This window comes from Siniperca chuatsi, linkage group LG17, assembly GCF_020085105.1.
Source record: "Siniperca chuatsi isolate FFG_IHB_CAS linkage group LG17, ASM2008510v1, whole genome shotgun sequence".
NCBI classification, from domain to species: Eukaryota; Metazoa; Chordata; class Actinopteri; order Centrarchiformes; family Sinipercidae; genus Siniperca; species Siniperca chuatsi.
The window spans coordinates 11,610,771-11,637,907 of record NC_058058.1 but is presented as its reverse complement, the minus strand read 5'-3'; the positions used below and the strand labels follow the sequence as shown (position 1 = coordinate 11,637,907).

At 39.8% G+C, this 27,137-nt stretch overlaps 5 protein-coding genes across 20 annotated transcripts in view; 2 read left to right on the top strand and 3 right to left on the bottom strand.

Moving 5' to 3' along the window:
* The window catches only part of akap9 (A kinase (PRKA) anchor protein 9), a 67,602-nt gene extending 66,502 nt beyond the window's left edge, over positions 1–1,100 (top strand). The window contains 1 exon segment of the mRNA XM_044172686.1: positions 569–1,100. Within this exon segment, the coding sequence (XP_044028621.1) occupies positions 569–612 (44 nt within the window). The 3' untranslated portion in view covers positions 613–1,100.
* Positions 1,101–1,302: 202 nt separating this feature from the next.
* On the bottom strand, positions 1,303–8,976 carry LOC122864916 (lanosterol 14-alpha demethylase). Its single transcript, XM_044172689.1, has 10 exons — positions 8,669–8,976; positions 8,474–8,572; positions 7,570–7,746; positions 7,258–7,384; positions 6,707–6,881; positions 6,357–6,476; positions 5,541–5,736; positions 3,307–3,402; positions 2,957–3,125; positions 1,303–2,588 (listed from the first exon to the last, which is right to left on the bottom strand). The coding sequence occupies exons 1-10, from the start codon at positions 8,828–8,830 to the stop codon at positions 2,410–2,412; spliced, it is 1,500 nt and encodes a 499-aa protein (XP_044028624.1). The 5' UTR covers positions 8,831–8,976; the 3' UTR covers positions 1,303–2,409.
* Positions 8,977–10,756: 1,780 nt separating this feature from the next.
* On the bottom strand, positions 10,757–18,882 carry krit1 (KRIT1 ankyrin repeat containing). 2 transcript variants are annotated; one of them, XM_044172687.1, is made up of 17 exons: positions 18,466–18,882; positions 17,163–17,332; positions 16,879–17,035; positions 16,418–16,510; positions 16,183–16,312; positions 15,854–16,097; positions 15,606–15,721; positions 15,246–15,389; positions 14,964–15,120; positions 14,229–14,336; positions 13,852–14,008; positions 13,364–13,515; positions 12,968–13,134; positions 12,713–12,800; positions 12,415–12,621; positions 11,335–11,451; positions 10,757–11,095 (listed from the first exon to the last, which is right to left on the bottom strand). In XM_044172687.1, exons 2-17 carry the CDS (start codon positions 17,262–17,264, stop codon positions 11,006–11,008), a joined length of 2,229 nt encoding a protein of 742 aa, XP_044028622.1. In that variant the 5' UTR covers positions 17,265–17,332; positions 18,466–18,882; the 3' UTR covers positions 10,757–11,005. The 2 variants fall into 2 exon arrangements, with proteins under 2 accessions (XP_044028622.1, XP_044028623.1); XM_044172688.1 differs by lacking the exon at positions 18,466–18,882 and adding an exon at positions 18,321–18,446.
* On the top strand, positions 13,017–26,992 carry si:dkey-266f7.9 (uncharacterized protein LOC100006223 homolog). Of its 15 annotated transcripts, none has more exons than XM_044172704.1 (6): positions 13,017–13,154; positions 21,410–21,549; positions 23,967–24,007; positions 24,643–24,729; positions 25,319–25,889; positions 26,382–26,992. In XM_044172704.1, the coding sequence occupies exons 4-6, from the start codon at positions 24,659–24,661 to the stop codon at positions 26,763–26,765; spliced, it is 1,026 nt and encodes a 341-aa protein (XP_044028639.1). In that variant the 5' UTR covers positions 13,017–13,154; positions 21,410–21,549; positions 23,967–24,007; positions 24,643–24,658; the 3' UTR covers positions 26,766–26,992. The 15 variants fall into 15 exon arrangements, with proteins under 15 accessions (XP_044028639.1, XP_044028631.1, XP_044028637.1 ...); XM_044172696.1 differs by having other exon boundaries at positions 23,967–24,041; XM_044172702.1 differs by having other exon boundaries at positions 23,967–24,041; positions 24,630–24,729.
* On the bottom strand, positions 19,160–21,466 carry rpz2 (rapunzel 2). Its single transcript, XM_044172710.1, has 2 exons — positions 21,336–21,466; positions 19,160–20,238 (listed from the first exon to the last, which is right to left on the bottom strand). Exon 2 carries the CDS (start codon positions 20,188–20,190, stop codon positions 19,504–19,506), a length of 687 nt encoding a protein of 228 aa, XP_044028645.1. The 5' UTR covers positions 20,191–20,238; positions 21,336–21,466; the 3' UTR covers positions 19,160–19,503.
* Positions 26,993–27,137: the final 145 nt, after the last annotated feature.

Genomic DNA, 27,137 nt, shown 5'->3' with positions numbered 1-27,137 from the left:
CAAATATTAAATTTTAATTTTCACCAACATCCACAGTTAGTTAGAATTTGTTCCAGCTGTGAGAAGCTAAAGGAGAGAATAGTGTACATTAACAGCACAGTCCACTATCAAGAGTTTTTTGTATGAATACTGACTGTTTTGAGCATATGTAAGTGGTTCAAGTCAGCAAAACACTGATAGAGGGCACCAAAAAACTAATTCCGTAATTGACTGATTTGGTATTTCAGTGCCATGCCATGAAAAGACATAAAACTGTGCTGTATAGAATTTAAATGTATACATCACAGAATAAACTTATTTATTCCATATTTTTCTGCTATTTTTAAGAATGTCAGCAAGTCTCAACACTGTGCGTCAGAAAAGTTTTACTTAAGAAGCAAAGGCTTGTTTATATGGACACTCATTAACACGATAAACACAGCCGCATTTTAAGGCACCATCTCTCAGTCACAAAAACAAACACACAAGCTATTGTTTGACACTGTAAAGATATGTGTAGATTACCCCTAAATTACTGTGCGGGGGACTGAAGTTCAGTTTAGAAAACTAACTTTTATTTTCTCCGCAGGTGCTTCTTCATATGCTCAATTGCACTTTGGCTTGAGAAGATAGACGCCGTCAAGTTACTTTGGCTTGAAGAAACTCAGTTGCCTTTTCTCGTGCTGAGCGCTCTGCTGTTTTCTATCAGTCTGGGGTGGACTGTATCTTTCCATGTGGACCAAAACACATTTTTTATTAGTGTACGACATGTTGTATTCAGGCTTTTTTGTCGCCAGCACTTTGTCGCGCTATGTTTGTAATTGAATCTGCCTCTTTATTGTGGATGAACTACAATCATGTATATTTGTCTAATGCTAATTTAAGACCTTGTGATTAATTTATATGTTTGCGTTGTATGGGTGGAGCGTTATGTAGAGAATGTTTGGGTTTATTGTTCAGGAGGCTGCTACTGGATATTCTACACTACACTGTGTTTTGTTTAGGCCAGACAGACTACAGAGGACATTTGTAGAGAACGTATTTTTGTAAAGTGTAGGAGCTTTGAATTTTCTGGGTATTTTGTCAAAAACTGAAATAAAGAGGACTGCATTATTTGAAAAGTTGTGTATTTTTCATTTCCTGTTTATCTGCTGACAAGAAAATAAAAATCTCTTCTTTTCTACAAAGAAACATAAAAACTTTGAGGGCAAAACATTTTGAAAGTTTCTTTTTTCAAGATAACTGTTTACAGGCAGATGTGCGAAGATAATGAAGGTAGCTGTACCAAAACACAGTTATTCAATAATTTGGCTAAAGTGTTGATAGTGTGTAGGAGCTGATTTTTGAGAGTTTCTTTATTGAAAGAAGGAATTATTAATTGAAATTACCTTAACCCTAATATAACAGTTTTTTCTGGAACAAAAGAACTGAAAATCACAAAGAACAAAATAAACCAAAATATGCCGTGATAAGCAAAATATCTTCTGTAATGAGAAGACATGTAATAGAGTTCTAGGTTTGATTCAAGTCCTGTGAACAACAACACAGCTTGTGCAGTGAGACACTGTAACATGCTGTTCACACAAAAGATCAGTCGGTGCTCGTTAACTCAGCGAGGTCCAGTGGAAAGTTCCTAATTAGTACAGGTCACCTTTAAAAAGCACTTTATTCAAAGTTTAAGTGACCGCAAGAAAAACTTTCTTCTGAAATGTGAGATGATCTTGAATGCAGCGGCCATGACCTTATTTCGGGGGGATTTTTGGGCAGTTTTGAAGGATGGCATCCCATCTGATTCTGTGTGAATGGGATGGCCATCCTGCAAAATTATCTGTGACCGTGTGGAAACATCCCACAACAGCTGATTTATATACTCTCTGTGCACCAGGGACTTAGAGCTATTTACAGCGGGTGCTGTTATTGTTATTTCTTCAATGTGTTAAATGCAATAAAGGTTGCAATTTCACTTTTGTTGCATTTTTGGGGGGGGTCCACAGAAGGCTCATGATGCAGGAATAATGAAGTTCACTGGATAACCCTCCTCCCACCCAAATCTGGAATATGGACTTAAGTACTCTGCTTGGTTTTACAGTTACACTGAGTTGATATTTTCTCACCATCAAGGCACTGTATTACCGACCATTTCTATTTTGAAGAATTCACATTGTGAATATTAGCATCTGTGCTCAAGTCAGAGTCATACAGTCAGTGTAATTATCTCTGGAAACACAAGTTTCATGTATTAATGTTGACATTCAGGGGGGGAAAAAAGGGCTGAAAGAAGCACAAAAAAAAATAAAAGGTTGGACATTTAGGCAGAGCAAAGTACATTCACCTAAATTCAAGTCCCAGGAAGTTCAAGCTTCACTTCAAACACTCAGGATGTTTGACTGTTTCCTCGTGTCTTTGCCTCTCCACTGTTTCCCTTCAGCCTCACTGTTTTCTCCTCTTGTATCTGATGACGGGGTTGTGAGGGGTGTGAATCATTGTGGTGTAGTTGATTGTGGGGAAATATCCATCCACCAGGTCAAAGTCGTACATGCGCAGTAAAGTGGACCAGATGGTTTTGATCTGGACGTAGGCAAAGTTCTCCCCGATGCAGCGATGGCGGCCTGAAGAGCAGACAACATAGGTACAGTTTTGATTTGGTTGTGTAGACGTCTGTCTTGCCTGCTGACGTTGAGAGTAATAAGCATTTCTTGTACATAAGTTAATTTCTAGTTCAATTTCTGCTCAGTTTTAAACCTACAGATTTTTTGTTGATTTAGATACATAATTGACCGCATTTGTCATCTTAATTATTGACAAAGAAAATGTGAAATACTTCAGAGACACTGCTGTATGAGAGTGATTGTATTGCACAGAAATGACTCTTGGCAAATGCAATGAAACAAAAGAAAAAGCAAGATTTTGTTTACAGGTGCGGCACTGAGTTAACCTGGGTCAAACCTGTGTTTACAAAGTTACTGATTTTTCTTACCGGCTCCAAATGGCACATAGGCAAACTTCTCCCCTGCAGCGGGATTGTCGTGTAGGTAGCGGTCAGGGCTGAACTCCATCCTCTCCACCCAGGTGTCGTGCAGGCGGTGGTTTACAGTTGGAGAGACGCAGACCTGGTGGCCCACAGGGATGGTGTATCCTGCTGCAGTCTGAGAGAATAAGGGAGAAAAAACAATTTCTACACAGTACTGAGAAATGCAGCATTACAATTAAAAGGAGAAACAATTTTTTGTTGATGTCAAATACTAAAAAGAAATACCAAAAGGACTAGACAGGAGCAACTGGGATATGATTCAGGATGTTTTAACTGGAACAAACTGGTGTTCTTACCTGAGGAGAGCGAGCCATCCTCATCATGGTCATGATGGGCGGGCGGAGACGCAGGGTCTCCTTCAAACAGCGCTCCAACAAGCTGAGATCTTTCAGCTAAGGATCAAACCAGGACAATATGAGGACTAACAAACTGTTTCTTAGGTTTCTCTCATCACAACAAAAAACAGCCCAGAGGAACCATTATGTATACCGACAGCAGAAAAGATTTGGAGCAAATCTGTCATTCATCTTCACCATAGTTACTGTCTGTGTCAAGGCCTGAAACATCTTTATAACCTGTCTCCTCCCTTTCCTCTCCGTGTACTGGGTAAAACCAATAAAGACTCATACAGTAGGCATTAACCTGAATTCAACCAAGATTTTGTAGCATTTTGTACACACAGTGCAGACAACAGTGCTTCAATAGCCAGCAGGTAGTCTGTTCTGATGCAAAATCAGTGAGTTTTGGTGTATTTCTTTTAGGAAAATGTGATCTGTATGCATGATTGCAGTGTTATTATTGACTACAATCAATGTAACTGCATCACACATTTAAAGGTGCTATTGATAACATTGATAACATCCAGCCACTAGATGACGCACTCCCCCTCCCCAGTCCAGTGGTTGCCAGTTCGTTGCACAACCTGCATATTTCATGCTCAAGTGGCGCGAGAGTGATGAATCTTTCATGATAGAGTAATGAATTAATTTTGCAACATATAGCTATACATTACCTATAGTTTTAGGTTACTTTGTGCGGTGGTGTTTCATGTAACGTTATCTATTGTTTTCTTAGGATATGGCTAGCTAGCTTTAGGTAACCCTTTCCCCCCCATCATGTAATAATTATAGGGGCCCTATATTACAACACTTACCGTAAAATGACATTTCAATCATCCTTACACTATAAGACATAAGGTAAATATTTACATTTTAATCCAATCAAAGAGTACAGTACATTGTAGGGATGTTATTAAAACCCACAGCGCTCGACTTTAGACAGGCAGCTACAGTAAAACTTGACGTTAGCTAGCGTTAGTGTTAGCGTAGTGTTTTCTTGCTGAAAACAAATCTCATAGCGGATTATAAAAAACAGCTGAGTGCCACACAGCAACAATGGCTACAGGGAGAAAGGACAACTGTATGATCATATCAGTATTTTCAGATGTTTATATTAACGTGAGTACCGTAGCTGTTAACGCTTAACGCAGCTGGCTACATGGCTAGCTAGCCACAAGTTCCTCAGCAAAGTGTCTCATAACAGGGCTGACGTTAGACTGCTATATGAGATGACATCCTCAATAACGGTCACGTTTTGGGTCTTTTTGGGAACTTTAATTTACCTTCGACATGACACACTGGTAATATATTGGATATATTACCCGTCGGAGCCTGGTCCACGTCTAAATCTCCTCAGATACTCATCTTCATTATAACTTTACATTGTTTGAGGGAACTATATCGTTAGTTAGATAACTGGACTCAACCGTTACTAATGCTAACGTAGCTCCTCAGGGACTGAAGCTGTTATTTTGTGACAATCTAACCAGTGACAACACAATAGTTAGGGTTTTAAGGACTTAAGGTTAGGTTTTAAGGACTGTCGGTAGTTGTTGTTTATTTTGTTTAAATATGCAGAACTGTAATTTTATGGGTTATTATTGGTCGGGCGAATAGCTAAGACAGCTAATATGTGCTAACGTCAGTGTCCGACCAACGTCGTTATGCTATTGGCTCACGAGCCTCGTTGGAAGCAGGAACCAAACGTCAGACATCTCACACAGAGATAAACAAAACATTCATTTTAGACCTGTCAAAAACAATCATAATATTTTTTTTAGGAAAAGTGATACTTTTATTCCACACCTTTCTAAAGGCTCTGTGGATGTGTTTTTTGTTTTTTTAAATATTCTTCTACAAAAAAGTTAGCAATATAACCTTTAAATGTTTGTTATTGTCACTTAGTCGACACAATCATGTAGGAAAACGCAGAGGTGGAGACATTATTATTTCATTGCAAATGATATTCTATTTTGTACTGTGGAGTTACCTACTTTAATTACTGTACATTATTTTGTTGAAATGGGTAGTTTTTGTCATGTTTTACATACGGTTGTAAAGTTCAGTTGTTGATGGAAAGTTACTGTAGTATGTTTTAATTCCATTTTAAAAATGTTGTTGATAATTCTGTATGTTGTGATAATTATGACCAATATGATAAAACGTTTGCATCGACACAGGCCCAGCCTTACCTGATCAAAGTTGAGTGGAGGCAGGTCATCTCCACACACGGCCCTCTGCTCGGCGCAGCAGCGCTCCTGCAGAGCTTTGTCTCTGGCCAGGAAGAAACCCATCCAGGCGCTGGTGGTGGAGGACGTGTGCTGACCCGCCAGGAGGAGACCAATCAGCATCCCCGCGATCTCATTATCGTTCAGGGGTCGTCCGTCTCTGAAGGGGAAATAGTGTTATCTTTAGAACTGATAAAACTTTAAAGGGCCATAATCATATTTTCGATGTTTTAGCATCTATTCAGACTTTTTGGTGATTTTCTCTGTTGGTGATTATAGTAAACTGGGGCTGCAACAGACACTAAACACTGGGATATCACTTTTCCAGTTCTGACAATATAAAATATTAAAATATAATATCTTTACATGTCTAATTATATTGTCACAATGTGATGTGGTTAACAAGGAAGGCAAGCCAAGACCAAAATATGGTTCAGTGGGTCAGCTCAGTCCCCCCTTGGTTATAGATTTAAATAAAGTATTAAATTAAGTACAATTTGCTGATGTGAGGTGTATTGACTTTTACTGTTTTCTAATGAGAACCCTGAGATTTAGAGGGTTTTCAGTTCATTTAAGGATCACAAGCTCCTCTGAAAGATGAAAACGTCTGTTTTCTTTTATCTTAAAAAGGTTTTTGGAGATATACAATTAGATGTCTGGATGTATCTAATGATCCATTTCAACATGAAAGGCAAAACTGTGATCTGGCAGCATGAGCTCAGAATTGAAACCATGCTGTCATTTCCTGGATAATGTCCTTGGATATTGAAGCTTTCTTACTTGTACGTGGCATCGATGAGGGTCTGCAGGATGTCGTCCACTTTCTCTCCAGATCGCCTGCGCTTCTGAATCACCTTGAAGAAGATGTTCTTGATCTCTTTGTGAGCTCTGTCCCTTTTCCTGACAAAAAAAAGAGTTATATTTGTGTTCAATAAACTTGTGAAAAATGTGTATGGATATGTTCTTTTCTTTAAATAACTGTTCCACTATTTTTGGATTGTAATATGCTAAGTTTCTTTTCAGGGATGTCTTCCTTTTCTAATCAAATGAAGTTCAGTCTCAGCTTCATCCAGTGACAGATGTCGACTATCAACACATTTGTGTGTCCTGAGCTCCTCCAGCAGTCCCACCTGAAGCTGGGCAGTGGCAGCCAGCCGGGCAGGAGCCAGGCAGCGTGACTGAATCCTCCGTCCAGGTCGGCGTAGAGCTGGGCCACTCGCTCATTCAGCATGCTGCGGATCTCCTTCCCATGAAGGCAGCTGCTGGCCGTCAGGATGATCAGCTCAGACAGAGCCTCAAACAGGTCTGAAACAGGCAAAACATTCGTTCGCTGAGAACCAGGAACGGAAACAATCCAGAGCAACGGGACAGACAAACAATATACCTCCCTTGTAAATACTCCTGCTCGTTTGGTTGTTGAGTAAATTAATACATGACATGAGATGGCAAAAACACATTAGTGGTTTCTTATCATTATTTATGGGTAATGCATTTAGGTTGTGCTGTTTGTGACTCAATATAAAACTGCATATCTTAACTGTTACGTGACAAACTTTACATACTCAACAAAACTTTGGGTTAAAGTGACCAAAACAAACTGGAAGAAGTCTTATTAAAAGTGAATTGTGTCACTTGTTAATTTTGTTCATGTTTTAATCAAGTGATTTGTGAAGGATCTTACTTCTCTCTCCGCTGTCTCCCCATCTCTTAAAATACTCGATGGTCTCTGCCTCGATGATTTTCACATGTTCCTTAAAACGAGCGATGTTCAGTCCGGTCTTCAACATCTTCTTTTGTTCCAGAAAAATCTGCAACAGATTGAAGACAGCCTGTATTATAGCTGATCTGATACAACTGCAATATACGGGGATTTATTTTCTAGCAATTATTAACTTGGTAGGATCTTATCTCTTTCACTGATTTTACACTTTCCTTCTCATGCACCCATGTGGATTTGTTAATAAACCCGATTTCACAGTTAAGGTGGACTCACAGGGTTTGGGACATCATAGGCTACACCTTTGCCAAACACTGGAGTGGTCAGTCTGGAGTAGACGTCCTCTGCATTCAGGTCGTCATTCTTGCTGTTGAACATCAGCGTGGCTGCTTCGCTGCCCAGCAGGTAGGTGAATGTACTCCCCACCATGGTGAAACTGAACACAGGGCCGTACTGTGTGGGGACAGCAGAGACGCAGGGGTTAAAGCAGTGCTTGGGGGTCAGGACAAAATAAATCTAAGGGGTTGTGAGACGATACATCTAATGCCTCTCCTATTATGGCTTTTTTTCTCATTATAATAATTTCAGCTTTTAAGGTGTCTAAGACTTACTTTTTTAGACTTGTTATTTGCAGGTTATAAACCACATACATACAACTGGTGGTGATGGGTCACAGGTAGACACTGTGTCATTTTTTTGCGAGCCAAAAAAGTTAGGAACCACTAGTTTAAAAAAATCCCAAACAAGGTGGAAAGTCAGGCCAAGTGTGTACACGTTTTCCAGAAATTCGTTGAGGTGATCTGTGTCTTTGCATGAGTGCAAACTGCAACACAGGGCTGCAACTAACAAATATTTTCATTGTTTAATTGGTAAAGAAAATATCTAGTTTAGTATTTTCTTGATTAGTCTATGAATAGTTTGCTCTATATATTGTTTTAAAAATATAATTAATAATATAAAAAGTCAATTATGATATATTCAAATTGCTTGTTTTGTCTAACCAACAGTCCAAAACCTAAATATATTTAATTTAATATCACAGAGACTAAGAAAACAAAAGTATTCACATTTGAAAAGCTGGAACAGTGAATTTTGGGGCATTTTTGATTTGTTAAAAAGCAAACTTAACTGTTTTGATGATAAATCAATTGTTTAATCGACTAATAGTTTCAGTACTTACTTTTTCATACGCATTTTCAAGAAATTCAATGGGACTTTTCCCAAATGCAATGGCATGACCCAGGAAGGGGATGCTGGAGGGGATGTAAGGTGGGTAATCCTGCAACATGAAACAGTGAATGTTGAATACAAACTGACATTTTAGTAACTATGTCTGACTCACTGATTTGTTTTTATATGTTTAGCTTTAACTTACCAGATCCTTGTCGGAGGACTGTTTGAGCAGCAACTTAGTAATATATCCCAGCGTGAGAGTGATGACAGAGGCTGCCAGCACCACGGAGGTCAGGTTGTCGTTCAGATTCCCAACAGTGTCCCCGAGCAGTTTACTGCTCATTTCATACAAATGCATAGACATTTTAACTTCCTCCGCTGGATCTGTCCTCTCAAAACAAACGCTTCACAGGCCCACTAAAGCCTGGAAGAAATGCGCTTTATGGTGGTAAAGTAAATGTTCACTTATTCAAACTTTCAACGGCAGCAGTTCATCTGATGTTCACGTTGGAGGACCGTTGGTAATATTTCGCCAGCATCTCTACCTGTCAATACTGGTCCTGCCCCCGCCTGACCAACGGAGGCTTCCTATTGGCTGTTGACCGCGTGTCTGTCAAGCAACAACTGCTGTGATTCGCTGCCGGTACCTGAACCGATGTCTTGCTATATGATGTCACCACAGCAGGACGAACGTTGTCTGCGCCATCGATTGTAAGGATTTTTGATATTTATTATGAAAATCGTTTTATTTGTCTTTAAACGTTTTCCTTTCACTTTCTTACGTTACCGTGTGCGGTTAAAAAGTTCCACTTATTTTCAGTGTCCCAGAGAGGTACCAAAATATACCAGAGTACCAAGAAATTGATAATTTATTGGAGTAAATTAGCTAGCAGTTTGCAGTCTACTAGCAGTGTATTTGACGCTAATCAATAAAGATGTAACTGCTTTAAACTCCAAGATATTGGAATAGCAAAATTGACATCTTCATCTCAACAAAAGCTCAAATTAAGTTTAAATATAGATATGTTTTATTTTATACAGTCTGATGGTTTTAAGCATATAAAACTATTTCCAAGTTTAAAAATAAATATATATAATGCTAACGACCCTAAAAAAGCTGTGATATATTGTCTGAGTGAACTTGATAAATAAAGTAGGCTACGTAACTTTTCTTTCATGAGATGGGCTATTCATTTTAATTACATATTAGGTTTTTATATCTCATTAATATGCCTTATGAGCCACACAACATAAGTATTATGTTCTATATTATATTACTATACACACAATGTTCTTTATGGCATTCCTACAAGGTCATTTATGTAGTATTTGTATAGTATCTTCTTTTGTATTCAAATACTAGCAATGTTTAATACCATTGAAAGACAAAGTAATCAGTCTATTTGTAACATTAACCAGTTTGTTACATGGTTGCATGGTCCTCTATGTCACCTAAAAAAGATTTTCTGAAAAGATATGTTATTCTAACTCTATGCTCTACATACAGTGGTGTGAAAAAGTGTTTGCCCCCTTCCTGATTTCCTTTTTTTTTTTTGCATATTTGTCACACTTTAATGTTTCAGCTCATCAAACAAATTTAAAGATTAGTCTAAGATAACACACGTAAACACAAAATGCAGTTTTTAAATGAAGGTTGTTATTATTAAGGGAAAACAAAGTCCAAATCTACATGGCCCTGTGTGAAAAAGTGATTGCCCCCTAAACCTAATAACTGGTTGGGCCACCCTTAGCAGCAACAACTGCAATCAAGCATTTGCGATAACTTGCAATGAGTCTTTTACAGCGCCGTGGAGGAATTTTGGCCCACTCATCTTTGCAGAATTGTTGTAATTAAGCCACATTGGAGGGTTTTCGAGCATGAACTGCCTTTTTAAAGTCATGCCACAGCATCTCAATAGGATTCAGGTCAGGACTTGGACTAGGCCGCTCCAAAGTCTTCATTTTGTTCTTCTTCTTCTTCGTCTGTCTGCCTCACCAGAGTGCTGTATCAAGTTCACATCTGAATCTATATAAGGTTCGTATGATACACTGTGTTGTTATTGCTATAGTCTGCACATTCACTGTACTTTATACGTCTACATTTCTCTATAGTGTCAACAGTCTACATCGTTCCTTTGTAGAGCTTATTATTTCACTTACCTCAAGTTTTCAATTTTCAATCAACCTATTACATAAGATGAATCATTCAAATAACTTTTTTTAAATTCATTTTGTTAATAAAAGATAATGTTGTTCCAAGTGTTCAACACAAACTCCCAATACACCCTCATTCATACATCAATCCATTTATTAAAACAAAACATTAAATAAACAAATTTACATGCACTCAAAATACATGCCTCGTCAAAATACACAACGTGAAGTTGTGAAAGATCTCGGTAAGCCTAATATGAAAAATGAGGCCTTTGTGGAGTGGCTGACTTTGCTCTTCATCCATCCTGTTATTGAAGTCAAATGAGAGTCAGGAAGAAGAACCTGCACCAGGATCTTTGGCAGCTGTAGCTTCTTCAACAGTTTTTCAGCCGTAGGCATATTTGTCCGTTACGCCTTTATCATTTGGAGTCATCTGTCCACTCAGCTTCATCAAAAGCTTCACAATAAGGCCAGCCTGTAAGGAAATAATGAACATAAAGAGAGAAAGTGTTTTCATATTTCAACTTGACAATACTCATTTCAAGCCGTCATCCTTGAGAAGGGATTGTCGTCAAAATATTCAGCTTTATAAATGGACTCTGGCCTGGTTAGAGTCATTATAATTCTACTTTTGACATAATTCCCAAAAATAAATTATGTTAAAAACAACGTTGAACCATTTGAATAGTTTTGGAAACGTCCTGGAGCAGTTACCTGTTTTGTGTGCACAATGAAGTTCATTTTATTGTCACCACTGTGTATCTGGAAGTACTGGTCAGCGTGTCCGAGCTGCCACATGAACGTGCCGTACTCTAAACTGATGAGAAGGACCTGGGGGTGCAGAGATTTAACAAATTATCATACTGAGACATCGCACCAAATGTTCAATCAAAACACAAACAAAGAAGAAAGACCCATAGTCTTAAAAATAAACTAAGCCAAGTTCTGGGGTTTAAATTGTCCACATTGCAGACAGTAACGATATTCCACACCAAACTTTTAGGCTTAAAGGAATATCTTAGATAATATCTTATGTAAGTTAACACTCCACATAAGTTTGTGCAAAATCCAAACAACTAGCATCTCCCTTGTAGCTTCATCTCAGCTTTCTTACAGACTATTAAATTATTAAATGTAACCCTTTTACATCCAGTTTCCTCCTTTTATTTCTCCCCTTTTGAAGCCTTAAGGTTGGAAAAATGATCTTATTCTACACAGTATGACAGTATCATATGTATTCAGTATCAGCTTGTCATTAAAGCGATACGATGTTAATATAATGATAATGATGATAAGACTCCATGTTTTTTGTGGCAGCACAATTACATCAAATGGAGATATTCTAGATGTTTCAATACACATTTCCCCAAAATTCAGCCTTACATATCTGGTAGTAAGGAAATGTTGGGATCTTCTCTAGAATTTAAAATAAAGTTCTGTGGGATTGAACAATGTTTTGCTGCCCAGCATAAGTTTTTACTGACTGACCCCATCGGTGTATCTGAGGATTAAGTAGAGAACACTATATCCTGTTTTCAGCTCCTCCAAAAGCACAAAACACCTATTAAAAACTGTACAAGCAGCTTGTGCAGCAAATGTCTAATAATTACCTAATAACCTTCTACATTTTCCTACAAAACTGTAAAATTATCCTTTCTTCTGTAGTAAAATGTACCCGAACCTGAGGTCTACACATGTTAAAACTCAACTCACAAAGCTTTACATTTGCAGATCACATGGGAACATTTGGTGTATGGCTGAAGTTTAAAACAGAGAATAAAAAGATGGTGACACCTTGGTCTCCATATTCATTAGGTGCAGCCCCTTTGTGTTGACCCCGACGTAGACGCGGATGACTTTGTGGTTGCTGGCGCTGGCCTTGGTGTAGACCTGGCCCGTGAAGAAGGCCGCTCCGTAGGTCGGGATGTCCCAGCAGTTCTGCAGGAAGAGACGCTGCAGGTGGTGCATCTCTTTACTCACCCCCTCGCTGGTGCTCAGGGCCTGTCGGAGAGGGAGAGAAAAGCCTGTCAGTCAAGCCAGCAGTGGGATTTCATTTAAAGACTGTGAGGAATTTTGAAAACTTCGAGCGTACTTTGTATTCATGCAGAATCCTGTTGGTCCAGTGGTACGCTTTGCTTTTCACCTTGGATATCGGGACAATTGATTTCAGGTTTTCCTCACTGTTTCCAACACAGATAACAGGAATTAATCCCGACATTCCATAATATTAGCCATTATTAATATTAATATTAATTTAAGCTTGACATATTACACACAAAAAGGTTCATGTTAACATATAAGAGGTCAGTGCAGCATGTATTTAAGCATAAATAAAACAGTGTTTTACTTAAGGAACCCTTGCTTATGCTTCTTGCTCTCATAGTTGCCGTAGATGATCTGCAGGAGGAGGCTGGCCAGCGTGATCAGCTTGCTGTCTGGAGCAGGAAAGAAGCCTTTCAGGAGGCAGTGACGGGCCTCGTCGAACAGAATGAGGATGGCCAGAGGATCCTCCACCTGGGACAAAACAATAAGTAGTGAGTGAGTGAGGACTGATGTGTCGAATAACCAAGTTAATCACAATCCCACTTTTCCAGTCAAACTGTCTGTCTCTGACTTTTCTAACTAACATAGAGGCTGTAGGCGAAGCGCTTTGAGTAGTCAGAAAGACTAGAAAGGCGCTATATAAGTACAGGCCATTTACCATGTAAACAAGTAGCTTCTTGTACAATACAAAGGGAGCTACCTTTTTCTCAATTTCGAGAGGCAGCCGGACGTCCCTGCGGAGGAAGAGCTGAGGTGTTTCCCTTTGAGGATCCAGCACCGTCAGGTCCGTCACAATCTCTGTCCAGATCCGCAGGTGCTGCAGGGGCTTGTGGTATGGCTTCAGCTGCAGGTCTGACACACAAAATGCACACTGATGTTACTTCAATCTTTTTTTTGCAATTATACTTTTTTTTTTTTTTTTAAAAAGGCTAATTGTACACATGATGTTGAGAATTTCTGAGGTTGAAAGATGCACATTGTTGAAAAGATATACTATGTAATCTTTTAGTATTTTAGTCCCTGAATCCAAAAAGCAACCTACAACATTTGATCAAACTTTTCTGACATAAAAAAAGTTTGATGAAATCCTGTGAAGTTGACTGAGCAGGTCATGGTGTTGGTTCGCAGTTGGTTCTACAGCCAAAGGATGAAGATTTCAGCACGTGTGTTTCTTCTGAGTGAACTCACAGAGGTTCTCGGAGCAGATCCAGATGGTGAAGTACTGCTGGGTCTCCTGCGAAAGACGCATGCCTTCCATGATCTGCTGCACCGTTGTGTTGTTGCCATGCTTTAGCTCCACAGAACGATACGAGCCGTCCATGCGGTAGATACGCACCTTCTCATACTGTGGAACACACAAACATACCATAAACAAAACCAGCCTCGTCCTTTGTTATTAAAATATGCTTGGGGACATGGCACCATCTAATGACCAGGAAACTTAACTGCCACAGAAATATTTAAAAGAAATTCAAACCAATTGTCCCAATTCTTTACATGCCCCTACAGCACTTCTATTGCCACACAAATACAGTAATAAGATTAGTGTCCGATGTGCGACTCACAGGTTTGCCGTTGACTTGCTGCAGAAGCTTCACGGTCTCCTCCCATTCGTTCTGTTTGTTCTCCTCACACACGTGAAGAGGTGATCTCTTCTGCTGGTCTTCTATGTGCTGGTGTTGGGACAGTCAATATCAATATTTACTGGTTATTGTCTGCCACTATAATTCTATTGTGAGAGGTGATATGGTGCATAAAAATACATAAATGCTTTGTCTAAATTAGCATCATAAAGCAATTACTACACAAGTCAAATTTACAATATACATTTTTAACTTCCGGTTATCTCAATGTCCAGTGTAATCAAATATTCAATTTGTCAAGCTGTAAACACATCATTGATGAACAGTCTATCAATATTGTCCTGTTTATCATGATATTTATGTTTTTTGAATGTGCATTACTGAAAAAAGGACACATTTAGATTCAATTTAAGCAAATCAAATAAAGTAGTAGGAAAACAGTCACAATGTTTTTCCAGTTTACCAGTTTTTCCATAACTCTACAATAGATAGAATGTTGTTGTACGTTAACTTTTTTTGATGCTTTACTGACATTACAAATCAGAAGGTTTATACATCATTCCTAATGAAAATGAAAGCGCATGTAGCTGCAGTAGTGACACCGACATCAGGTTAAAATTACAAGGGCCGGTAGAAAATTGTCCATTGCAGCTTTGGGAAAAAAAAGAAGGGGAAGAAAGCCCAGTGTTAAGACAAGACCAACGTCACATTTCTTACCCGGTCGATCTCTGGGTGCTGCAGCAAGAGTTGCACTATTTCTGCGTGGCCTCCTCTGGCTGCAAAGTGCAGAGGGGAGCTGAGCTGGCCATTCAGCAAGTTTGGATTACAGTTACCTTTCTCCAGTAACAGCTTGGTTGCCTCGACTTTACCGTGCCTGGATGGAACCAAACAAAACGTAACCACAACATCATCATTAACAAGACAAACCAAAATCCAAGAAAAGAAGCGCTTTTGGATACTTCAGACTTTCTCAGGCTGTGAGATGAGTGTCGGACTCACCAGCAGGCGTAGTGAATGGGAGCCCAGTGGTCGCTGTCCAGCTGCTTGACTGAGAAACCGCTGTCCAGAAGCTTAGACAGCAGCTCTGTGTCTCCTTCACAGGCACTGCGGTGGAGGGGGAAGTCATCCACCCACTGGCGCTCCCTGCAGAGATTTTTATTAATATCATTTTTAAGGCATTTCTTTTTTCCAAGGCATGATGTAGGGTGGAAAGGAAAAGAAGTAAAGGAGAGGGGAGTCATGAAAATGGTGCAAAGGTCATGACCAAACCTGCGTCACAAAAGGGATACGTCCCGGAAAGAGGAGAAATGAGACACAAAGATCAATAACAATGTGGTTTGTGTACAAATAACCCCTCACTTGTCTTCTGTCACACAGTTAGAACCGTGTTGCCACTTCTCCCTCTTGGGGATCTGGATCTTGGAGTAGTCGGGCGCTCCGAGCCCAAAGTACGGGTTGATGATAACTTTGTCCACCTGCAAACAAAACGCCGGATGGCCAAGAACGGCGAAGGGAGGGTTAGACAACACCTGTGGTAAATTACATGAAATATGTCCATTCGCTCATCCATTTTCTGTATCTTCTGGTGCTAAAACAAGCCGACTCACCCGGTTGGTGTACTGCAGATCAGAGCCGTAAAGCGGGTTAAGGATGCACATGTCTGCCTTCTCCAGGGACATCATCTTGCTCTTGATCTCCAGAGCAGTGTAGCCCATGTGCAGACCCTCGTCACTCAGTTTGCCCTCGCTGCTGTAGGCCGGGTTGCTGACGTTGGTCTTCACCCGCTCTACGGGTGCTGGTCTGAACAGAGCGGGGATGGCGTGAGGCACGGTGTGCTGCTCTGCTAACCATCTGTGGAGGTCAAAGAGGCAAAGTTAAAGCTCGGTTTCCCCAAAAGCCTCATTCAAGAAGACCATGTTTTCAAATATACCCTCACTTGTCTAAGGCCAGGAGCATCTTGGAGGTGATGGAGCAGAAGTGAGCACTGGTCTCACTGCACACCCGCATGATGTCCTGGAAGCAGTAGAAGCTCGGGCTCCCGGCGCTGTAGACAGGCTTGCTGTTGTCTGTTGAGAATTATTTATTAATATACAGTATGTACATCTTAAACTATTTTTTACAATGCCTGTGGCATCAATTTAGTAAGACAGATTCTTTGTTTTTTTGCTTACCTTTAACACTGACTGGCACAACAAAAAGCGAGGCCTCTTTCCCTTCATTGTCTCCATCAAGGGGGAATTTCTTCATATGCACCACACGTTTTCCTGAAACCCAAAATTGTGTTTAGATCAGTGGTTCCCAATCTTAGAAACCAGGAACACCCCAAGAGGTTGCAAGATAAATCTGAGGGGAAAACAAAGAAGAAAAAAACATTTCTTCTATGCATTTGTTTCTGACTTTTCTCTAATCTTTTTATTGTGAAACATTGGATAGTTTTGCCTCTTCATGCCTCTAAAACTATTTATATTAAAGCATCTGAGAAGGCAATATCAATCTTTGGCTGCACTGCTGGCAACTCAAAGACATGCAGCCTGTGACATGGGGTCAAGAGTAGTCTGCATGTCTTGAACTCATTCATTCATAAGATTAGAAATATTCATGAGTGTAAATGTCACAGATGTCCCACACTCACCTACGAAGCCTTGGTTATTGGATATCGGTCTGATTGTTTCGTCAACATAATCCAGTATGGATCTGGATTTGTCTCCTACTGCTTGGATCTTCGTTGCCAGGAGGACTTTCTTTCGTTTCTTCTCCTTCCCCTCCAAAGGCACTTCAATCAGCAGGATCTTTACAGGAACCAGAGGAAACTGAGTTAAAAACAACTGGGCTGGAAAGTTGGTTAACTGGCTGGTTGAACATCTGTGTAGACGCCACTGGCTGTTGTTGAGCTGCTGTCAGACGCAGCACATTTACCTCATAGGCTTTGGCTCTGTACTCCTTCGAGCTCAGGCTGACTTGACTCTTTGGGCGAATGACAGCAACAAACACATCCTCCAGGCTGTCCTCGTTGCCCATACTGCCGACCTTTTCTCAGTCCTGACAAAACATTCTACACAAGGGCCAAATGCTGTGGAGAGGCATCCCTGAAACAGAAGATCAGAGGCGGAGGAAATGTTATCACGATTGTTGAGGTCAGTAACTTCATGCTGATGAGACTGACGGCTTGTTTATGTCAAGGTGAAAGCTGGGCAAACAAAAATCACAATAACTTTACTCAGTGACAAAACACCAGTAATGTGACAATGTCTTTTGATGCTTTATACAGTTTGCTTTAAGTCATATTTCAAGCAAATAAATGACAAACTTTCAGTTCTCAAATGTGAGGATTTGCTGCTTTTCTATCTTTTGTGATAGTAAGCTGAGTATTTTTGGGTTTTGGACTGTTGGTGAGACAAAACGTGATTTGAAGTCGTCACCTTGGGCTTTAGAAAATTTTGAGTATTTGATTATTTTTTTACAATTTTTCTTATTTTTATAGACCGTAAAATATTTGTCGATTCATCAATAATGAAAATAATTGTTAATGGCAGCCCTAATCTAAACTAGGACTGAGTGCTGGCCAAATAGGGCATTTCTCATTTACCTTAGCAGGGTCAATTAACTTATTATTACTTTGAATAACCTGACCAGACAACATTTGAGGTACATATGGTTAGAATACATTACAAATATAAAACAATAGTTTTCTAACTTTTCATGCGAAACACAACCGACTGTTATACAGCTGTCGTTTTGCTCACACCTGTGATGCCTCATTGCATATTATAGAGGCTTATTATCAATTGTTACCATGCCTTATGAACGTATTACAGGCTTCAGGGTTTACCCAAAGACATACAAATTGGCTGCATGTGTTGTACAGAAATCAATACGTTAAAAGAGAAAATAAACTACACAGAGTAAAAATAAAACATTCCTGTGGAGTCGTGTCAAACATTAACAACCCTCAGTTCAGAAATCAACTTGTTGAATTCAGAAGGGGGGTCCCGCCCCGGAAACCAAACCCTCTGTTGTCTTTGAACAGTTATTACACAAAGTATATTATATAGGCTACTATATTTTAGACTACACCTCGTGCTGCTGGATCCAACCAGTGTTGATATATCTTCTCGTCCACAACAAATGGGATCGACTTTTTGAGCGGAATCAGCAGCTGTAGCGGGGATGCTACACTATTCATCACCGCCTTTCCGCCCGTTGAGCAGCTGAAACTTACCGAAAGCGACGTGACTTTTCCTCAAACAGACCTAACACCGCTTTTCTCAGCTCTCAGGAAGTGTCACTCTGTTTAATGTAACGGACCGCAGCCGGCAGACGGCTCCGGGTGAACTTCCAGGGCAGATATTTGCGTTGAAGTAGCAGCAGGCCTGTAACTTTGGGCAGGTCTGCAGACACAAACACTCGCGTTACGTTTCATTGCAGCAGCTCCGGTTGGACAACAGAGGACTCTGGCGGTGAGGGGGACTCAGTGCGGCAGCATTACGCTAAATATTCCCCCACTGCAGGTTTTAGTATTTCTAAACTGGATCTACTCGCCAAGACCATTAAAATGAAAGCTGTTTTGTAAAATATATATTTTAGAAAGATATGAGGCCTGCTGTATTACTGGAATGGAATCAAATAGTTTGACGTCCGGTTTTTATGAGATCAAGTTTATCTGGTATTATGAAAGCAGTTTCTGTTTCATTTAATGTTAGGTAAATCCAACACAAGTATTAAGAGACTTTTTTGTGTGTGTCCCTATATGTTTGTGTGTGTTGTGTGGATACAAAGTATTAATCCATATTGAATTCAGAGCTATAGAGGCCTTACTGCAAATTTTACTAACTAGTCCAACATGGCTTATTTAATGTTTAAATTGTTGTTTTTTTTGGTTTGGATGAAATAGATTTCTCAAACATACAACTTGATCAACTAATAATTTGTACATTTTAATTGAAGAGATTGAATAAAACTTCAGCATGTATTGACATGGACTGTAACACAAAGCAGCTGAAACATATAGTGGTCTCTTTGAAACAAAAATAACATACAATATCGATACAATAACTAAAATGCTGCAATAAGAATATCAGGTGCAGCTTAAGTGCACAAAACATGGCTTTGGTTTTATTTATACTATATATATATATATATATATATATATATTATAACATAATTAGTATTTTTTTTCATTGGTCCACAGCTGAGAGTACACTTTGTTCCCAGTGTTGCCACCAAACCCAGAGGACGTCCTCTCTCTGCCGGTCCATGTTCAGGACGAATTGTCTTTGCACTGACTGAGCACGTCCTGCATCTTCTTCTGGATGTCCTCCACCCTCTTGGCCCACTTCTCCCGCACCTCGTCTTCATCGTCCTCTGTAACAGCTGTGTAGGCCATGAGGGCGATGAGGCCCATGTGGAACAGGTGGGCGATGTGTGAACAGCGGTGCTCCATGATCTCACGGTCGCCATCGCAGTTGTCCAGGTACACCTTGAGCAGGGGTCTTCCAAACAGCGAGCTGGTACCCATCACTCCGCGATAGTAGACATCCAGGCTCATGTCACTCTTGTCTCTCTCATAAATCTTCTCAAAGTTCTCCATGTAGCGCTGGGTGTTGTCTGGATCTTTCTTCACATTCACCACCATGCTGTTGAAGGCATCATACTGGTGCTTGATGTACTCCTCGTACTTGCCGAAGGTTTCGTTCACCTCGTCGATGCGGATCTTCCTCAGGCATTGTTGGTTCTTTTGGGAGATGCTCTCCAGTTTAGTGTTGATCGCCTGGAAGTCCTTGTCTAGAGCGTGGCCCTTCTCGTCCACCAGGCCCTTGCGAGCCACCCCAACCAGGGAGGAGACTATGCCAAAGATGGGGTCGATGGAGGAGGCGAAGGACGACAGCTTCTCCACGCAGCACAGCACCTTGACTGCAGTTTTCTTGATCTGTCCTGCGTCAGCCATCGCTGTTGCTTTTCTTCTGCCACGTTAAGGTTCACTGGAATCTGGAGGCTGGAGAGATTAAAAAAAGCACCATAAGCTTTAACTACAGGAATGGTCACAGAGGGTCTCAAATGTTGCTTCTTCTTCCATTACCCTAAAAATCTAAAAATTAAGCTCTCCCTACAGCCCACATGTCACCAGCTGCCATATTGTACCCATATCATAGAAGGTGTCATTTTCTGTGAGCAGAGGAGGAAACTAGGGCTGGAATATTTTTGTTATTTATTAATCTGTTGATTATTTGGTCTCTAAAATGTCAAAGAAATGCTCATCACAATTTCCCAAAGCATAAGTTGACATATTAAAATTGCTTATTTTGTTCTACCAACAGTCTGAAACCCCAAAATATTTAGTTTAAAATCAGAGATTTAAGAAGACCACCACATATTCACCCCTGAGACGCTGTACCCAGTTAATTTTTGGCATTTTATCTTTAAAAAAAATTACTTAAACAATTAATCAATCATCAAAATATTTGCCTATTAATTTTTTTGTCGATCAACTAATCGATTTATTAATTGTTGCAGCTAAAGAGGAAGCTTTTTTTGTTCTTCCACAATGTTTTAAGAATTAAGCATTCAGTTAGAAATGAAGCAAGTTTTGTGTTTTGGGAAATAATTGTATAATATATTGTTTACAATAAAGCACTTAAGTGCAGTATTACAGATGACATATCAGAAATCTACTACCAAATCCAATTGTAATGCATTTTTGTCATAGTTTTGACATTAATCATCCTTCTTAATGCTGCCCTGCTGGAAAAATAACTTAGGGACAACAGTGGGTGTGTCTTCATAGTAACACAAGAAGGACTGGAAATAAACAAATGGTTACAGGTCTTGATCTTTCATCTGTCATCTTTAAGAGTTCAAATAACCTCCAGTGGCTATTTGGCACCTTTAACTTCAACTCAGTATGTGTTATTTTGTTTTCAAGCCTGTTTCTCTCATTTCCTGATTCCCAGCCACACACAAACATGAATCAACCATCTTTCACTTACTTCACATTCATTTCATCAAACCATAGTTGATTCAGCTATTGCACAGAATTCGAACATCCTTCAGATCACAGATTTTAAATTACTAAGGTGACAGATGTTTACTCACCAGAGATAAAACAGTTGGTTTCTCTCAGTCTACTGAAACCGTCTGTCTTTTCTTTCCACCATTTTCCTCCCTAGTCAAATAAAGACAGCCCCTTCCTGCCAAATAAGGAAGTAAACACGAGGAAGTGACTCATGCATGCCCTGTGATGATTGGATGAGGGGAGTTCTTCCAGCTGCCCTGCAGCTGCAAGCTCCAACCACAGGCTGCAACACTGGTACTGAAATTGCAGTTCAAACTGAACTTATAAACACAGAAAAGTTCCATAATTTTGTGTCCAGACTGATACATTTGAACCCATCTTTTAGCAGTTACATTCACAGAGTGCAAGGATTTAAAGGGTCAGTTCACCCAAATTACAAAAGATATATTTTCTCACTTATGTCAATTGGTATCAAGACAAGCAGATGGATTTGGTTGTATATGCCAAGGTTTTGAGATAAATGAAAAAATAAAAAATAGATTTTTAACAGCAACATTTCTTTCCAGATGCAGTGTTGCAGAAAAGTTTTCATATGGACAGTTTTCAAAGTGATTTTATAAACAAACATCTGCATTTGTTGGCATCTAACACTTAGTAGCCGAAACATAAAAATCACATAAATGGTAAAAGTACAGTTATATAACACCTTTCTACGTTGCCTCTCATTCACCCATTCACATAGTCTAAAATATCAAAACCATGTAATTACAATGACCAAAATTATGCCACAAGTATATAACATGCAACTCAAGTGCACAAGTTAATTTAAAAAGGAATATCATAACATGAAATATACATTAAAAAAATTTAACAGCAACATTTCTTTCCAGAAGCGAAGTCACAGAAAAAGCTGTTTTTATGGGCATTATTTCTGTGATTTTCTTCTGAAGAAACAGCTGACAAGTAGGCTCCTGGCCACATGGTGTATAGATACGAACAGCACACCCCCCCCAAAAGAAATCTTCTCTGCAATGCCAGAGTATAATTCTGTTGGAGAAATGTTTAATAGCTTTATTCTTTTTCTTTTTGTTTGTTATTGTTATAGTAAGTGTTATAGTAAAACGTAAACTCTCCCACAGATCAAAAAACCCACAAATTCCCAGAAACAATTTTGAAGATTTGACCTCTGTGTCCTCAATTGTAGCTACGGGTGTTAAACAAAGACATCATGACACCAATTTGGACACCAAGAGGAACTCTTAAAGTGAAATTCAACCTAAGTGTGAGGAGCAGGTTTTACTGGAAGAGGGCGTGTGTGTGTGTTTGTTGTGTATGTGTGTATCCTGTTGTTACAGAAATAAAATATCAATCCATTTTAAATTCAGATCTCTACCTTTATAAAAGACCTTATTGTAATTTATTCTTCTACAACTTGAACATGATTCTTTTTGTTGGATTCTGTATTTCTGTGTTGCTGATAATAATAACAATGAACTCTTAATGTGTACTTTGTATAAAACTTCATTTGCATTTATTGGCATGTGACACAAAGTAGCTGAAATACACTAAATCACATAGTGACTTAAAAACAGAAATGTCAAAACAATGTGTACATCAATTTTATTTTCCACCAAACATGCAGCATATAAATAATGACACTGCAGCAATACATGATCTGCCTCCTCCTCAGCTTCCTGCACACCAAGGCCCCTTTTATTAAAATACCATATTATGTCAACTTTGCTAGAGGCTTTAAGAACAAACAATAATCAAATGAATTAACAGTATTGTTGATACAGGTACTGAAAGCAGGATAGTGGTTGGTGTATCATAAGCTTTAAGCACACTGAGAAACACATTTTTCCATTTGTTTTACTATATTATATAAAAATGTTCAATATTTGCATTGCTGTGGTAAAAGTCAAGGAAAGCACTATTAGTTCCCAGTGTTCACCTGGATTCATCTGGTCTGATTATTAAATAAAAACTGCAGGAATTTAGATTTTGTGCACTCTGGATATACAGTCTGTATTAACAGCTAACCAAATATTATTCAACAGGACAAGGACAAGTATGTTGTGTAATATTTGATTTCCTGTGTAGTGATACGAGACAAAGCAGGAAAACATCTGCAGACTTTTCCATGTACTATACGCACACACACACACACTACCCAGATACACTCTCTCTGACCCCTCTGAGCTCAGGACCTCACGCCCCCTCCATCCTCTGACAGGACGAGCTCTGCTATGATGACTTATTCTGTGAGATGCTTGTCCAAAAATATGCATAATATTGCATTTGTCCAATCCAGTAGGTGTTTGGCATATTTGGTGACCTGTGGGTCAGCGATGTCAGTTGAGGGACCTGCTCTAGCAATAGTTTTAGAGAAAGACAATTACAAATACATAGTTACATTTGTATAGTATGACAGCTGCTACTTATACAACACCCCAAAAAATGTTTTGATCCACTTCCTTGACTTGCTTTTAGGATTTTTGATCTTTTTCTGAACCACAACAAGTGAGGGATGTGATCAGATGAATACCCCTCACACACAAACACACCCCTCTGCTCCCACCCCTGCTCTGTAATGTAGAGCTCAGCTGCTCCTCTATGCTATTTCCCACAATAACGTCCCAGGTCGACACACTGACTGTCATTTTGACTCTGATCCCTGCACTCCTCTCTCTCCCTCCTTCTGTCCCCAGGCACCCGGACCGGACCGAGGACCGACACCTTCTGGTTTCGGGTATGAACCGGAGCGGACATCAATACATCAGCAGGTTTGACACAGCAGCAGTGGATGGTTTGTTCAGTTTTGGGATTAGAAAGGTTTAAGCCTGCCATTGAAATGGCCTGGAGGGGTGAGCTGAGGTCAACCGGGATCGAATTGTTTGCTTGGTTTTTATATTGGCTGACATACTTTCATAAAGGGAAAGTGTTTCTTCTTTTTCTTTTTTACTAATTTTAGAAACGCTAGCCTGGGAGAGAATTAGAGTTGAGGGGGAAATTTAGTTTTACCATCTAATCTGTTTTACTCTCAACAGATATTATACAAATATTGATTTAACTACAGTTCTAGCCACATTGTGCTGCCTGTCTGTGATAAATGTACATTTAAGGCATTTTGCTTGAAATTAGCATCCAGTAATCAGGAGTGCAGGGGTCAAAGCCACGACAGCAGCACAACTTATTAGTTGTATCCTTTCAACTTTTAGTCGGGGAAATACTCCATATTAGTGGAATGTTTAAAAATACTTGAAGGATTTATAAAGTCACTCTAAACAGGTGCAGTGTGACTAAAGAAATCATATCCTCCAAATGTGGAATTGGCTTTTGCATCTTCTTGCCTTTACCTCTGCTGATCATAGACTCTGTCATCAGAACTGATCGATCAGACATGAGGAGCGGCATCAGAGGAGGTCCAGTGAAAATGCAGAAGATGTTAATTGAGCTGATGGTGCTAGCGGGGTGAGTAAATTAAAAACATGAACACATTATTCTAACAGACTAAATACCATTGTATTTGTTTACATTCCCAACTTTATTTATCCCAAAGGCAGTTTCACGCAGCAGCTCGTCACTCAAGTCAACAAATACACACACAATCAAAAACTATGTATATATATTATATTAAAAACTATGTGAAATACATTAATAAATACATAAAAAATACATTTAAATATCCAAAATTATAAAAAAAAAAACACACACAAACTAAGCTGTACAAAAGCATAAAAATGATGGATGGATCGCAGAGGGAATAAAGGACTTAAAAAACAACTACATTTACTGGCAGGTAGACCAAAGCATGCCTCAAATTTGATACTGCACTTAACAGAGTATTTGCATTCCCATTTTAGGTTTGATATCACATCAGTATTTCAATTTTTTACTTCAGTAATGAGTATTTTTATCATTATTGACAGTTACAGTCAACACCATAAGAATGACATTCTCTGAGAACAAGAAAAGTCTCCTATGAAAACCTGGGAGGTGGCAGATGTTGCAAAATGAATGTATTTACTACAAAGACTATGCCTCTGAAAAAATGTTTTAGAGTCCTTGGTTTGAGTCACGGTGCCATTCAGAGACCTGACTATGATGACACACCCAACCCGGAGTTCCTCAACCCGTCCTGGATGGCCAGCATCCCTGATGATCAGCTGCTGTCTGAGGTCACCATGCCTGGGACCCACAATACCATGGCCCTGTACGGCGGTGTGTATGCTGAGTGCCAGACCTGGAGCCTGGCCTCCCAACTCCGAGCCGGCATCCGCTTCCTAGACGTCCGCGTGCGTCACGTCAACGGGAACCTCACAATTCATCACGGGGTGTCTTATCAGCGGGCGCACTTTGGCCAGGTGTTGGAGGATGTGGCTGATTTCCTTCGAGAGCATCCCAGTGAGACTGTGCTGATGCGTGTAAAGGAGGAGTTCAGTGAGACGTATGACATCTACGGTGCTGTGGTGGACTTCATCCATCGCTACGCTCACTGGGACCTGCTGTGGCACAGCCGGCTTGTGCCAACCATGGGAGAGGCCCGGGGGAAACACATCGTCCTGCAAGACTTTTCTGGGCCAGACTTGGGGATGCGCTATGGTTCCCTGGACATAGCCGATGACTGGAAGGTATGAAAACGTATTATTCAAACATTTAAAATTAAATTTTCAACAAACACACCCAGCAAAACCAACTGCAGCCCACAACAAAGGGTGAAAAGAAGAAAAAAAGGATCTAACAAAGGGTTGCTAGATCTTATAAAATGCTTGAGCCAAAAGTAGTATGTTTTAGCTGTTCGAGTTTGAGATGTACCATTGCATCCTCCAGCCAGCATGTATAAACTGGTGGCACAGTCTTTTTTCATATGAGGGTGATCAGTAACAGAGCAAGCAGTGTAGAGAAGGTCACAACTGCAGGTTAATTGGCGAATATGGCTGTCAAAGGGTTAGAATCAAAAACTGTGCCTACATTTGAAAGGGTATTAAAAACCTCTGGCAAACAGGACCAAAACATGTGGGTGCCCACATCTTAAACAATTAATACAAATTTACAACTCTTGAAATATTTTCAGAATTGAAATGAATGCTTTTGAGTTATTCGTTATTTGCTGTTCCCTGTAGGTACCCACCCTTCTGCATGTGGAGGAGAAATGGCAGAGCGTCTATGAGCACCTGGAGGCGGCACCTGCAGGAAACAAAGCCCAGATTTTTCTCACCTACAGCAGTGGAGCTGGTGTGTTTGCGTACCCCAGAGCCGTCGCTCAGCGCATCAATGCACAACTGTACGACTACCTGAGGGCCAAGACGGACCTGAACCAGCGCCTTGGAATCATATGCATGGACTTCCCTGCTGCTCCTATTATTCAAATGATCATTGACTTCCAACTAAAAGAGGTCAGAAAGAGAAGACAGGCCTTTAACCCAGTCTCTAGCAAGGCAAGTTTGAAATATACTATTTCTTCACTGAGAAAGAAGATGATAAAACGTTTTGCTGTTAATGTCTGAGACAAAATCAGACACCTCTGCTTCAGACAGCAGACTGGTCAATGACTGTAAAATCAATTAGGCATCACTATGAACATGATTTAAATTATACCTCAGATGAAATTTTTTTATTGTGTCATTCACCAAAGACACTGGGAACAAAATAAATGTCACATAAAATTAAATCAGAAATGGCAACATGTGAAAATGTGAAAATAAACTACAGTGGAAACTGCTAAAGTGCCTTATACAGTAATTGCTGTTTTGACACATTTTGTGAATATACATCATCAGTAAGGTAATTTGGAAACTGTGATCAAAATGAGCCAAATAAATAACAATAATGTACCGCTCCACCTGGGAAAAAGACCAGCAGTCGAACTGATACAGGTA

Excerpts from the sequence above, each read along its gene's own strand:
- rpz2 (XM_044172710.1), bottom strand. The coding sequence starts at position 20,190 with ATGGCTGACGCAGGACAGATCAAGAAAACTGCAGTCAAGGTGCTGTGC.
- krit1 (XM_044172687.1), bottom strand. The coding sequence starts at position 17,264 with ATGGGCAACGAGGACAGCCTGGAGGATGTGTTTGTTGCTGTCATTCGC. Across the intron at positions 16,511-16,878 it reads CAATAACCAAGGCTTCGTAG|GAAAACGTGTGGTGCATATG; the intron begins GTGAGTGTGGGA and ends TTTGGGTTTCAG. Across the intron at positions 12,622-12,712 it reads GGATTCTGCATGAATACAAA|GCCCTGAGCACCAGCGAGGG; the intron begins GTACGCTCGAAG and ends CCTCTCCGACAG.
- si:dkey-266f7.9 (XM_044172692.1), top strand. The coding sequence starts at position 23,872 with ATGCTATTTCCCACAATAACGTCCCAGGTCGACACACTGACTGTCATT. Across the intron at positions 24,042-24,642 it reads GGACATCAATACATCAGCAG|AACTGATCGATCAGACATGA; the intron begins GTTTGACACAGC and ends CTCTGTCATCAG. Across the intron at positions 25,890-26,381 it reads ACATAGCCGATGACTGGAAG|GTACCCACCCTTCTGCATGT; the intron begins GTATGAAAACGT and ends TGTTCCCTGTAG.
- LOC122864916 (XM_044172689.1), bottom strand. The coding sequence starts at position 8,830 with ATGTCTATGCATTTGTATGAAATGAGCAGTAAACTGCTCGGGGACACT. Across the intron at positions 8,573-8,668 it reads AGTCCTCCGACAAGGATCTG|GATTACCCACCTTACATCCC; the intron begins GTAAGTTAAAGC and ends TTCATGTTGCAG. Across the intron at positions 5,737-6,356 it reads CTCATCGATGCCACGTACAA|AGACGGACGACCCCTGAACG; the intron begins GTAAGAAAGCTT and ends TTTCCCCTTCAG.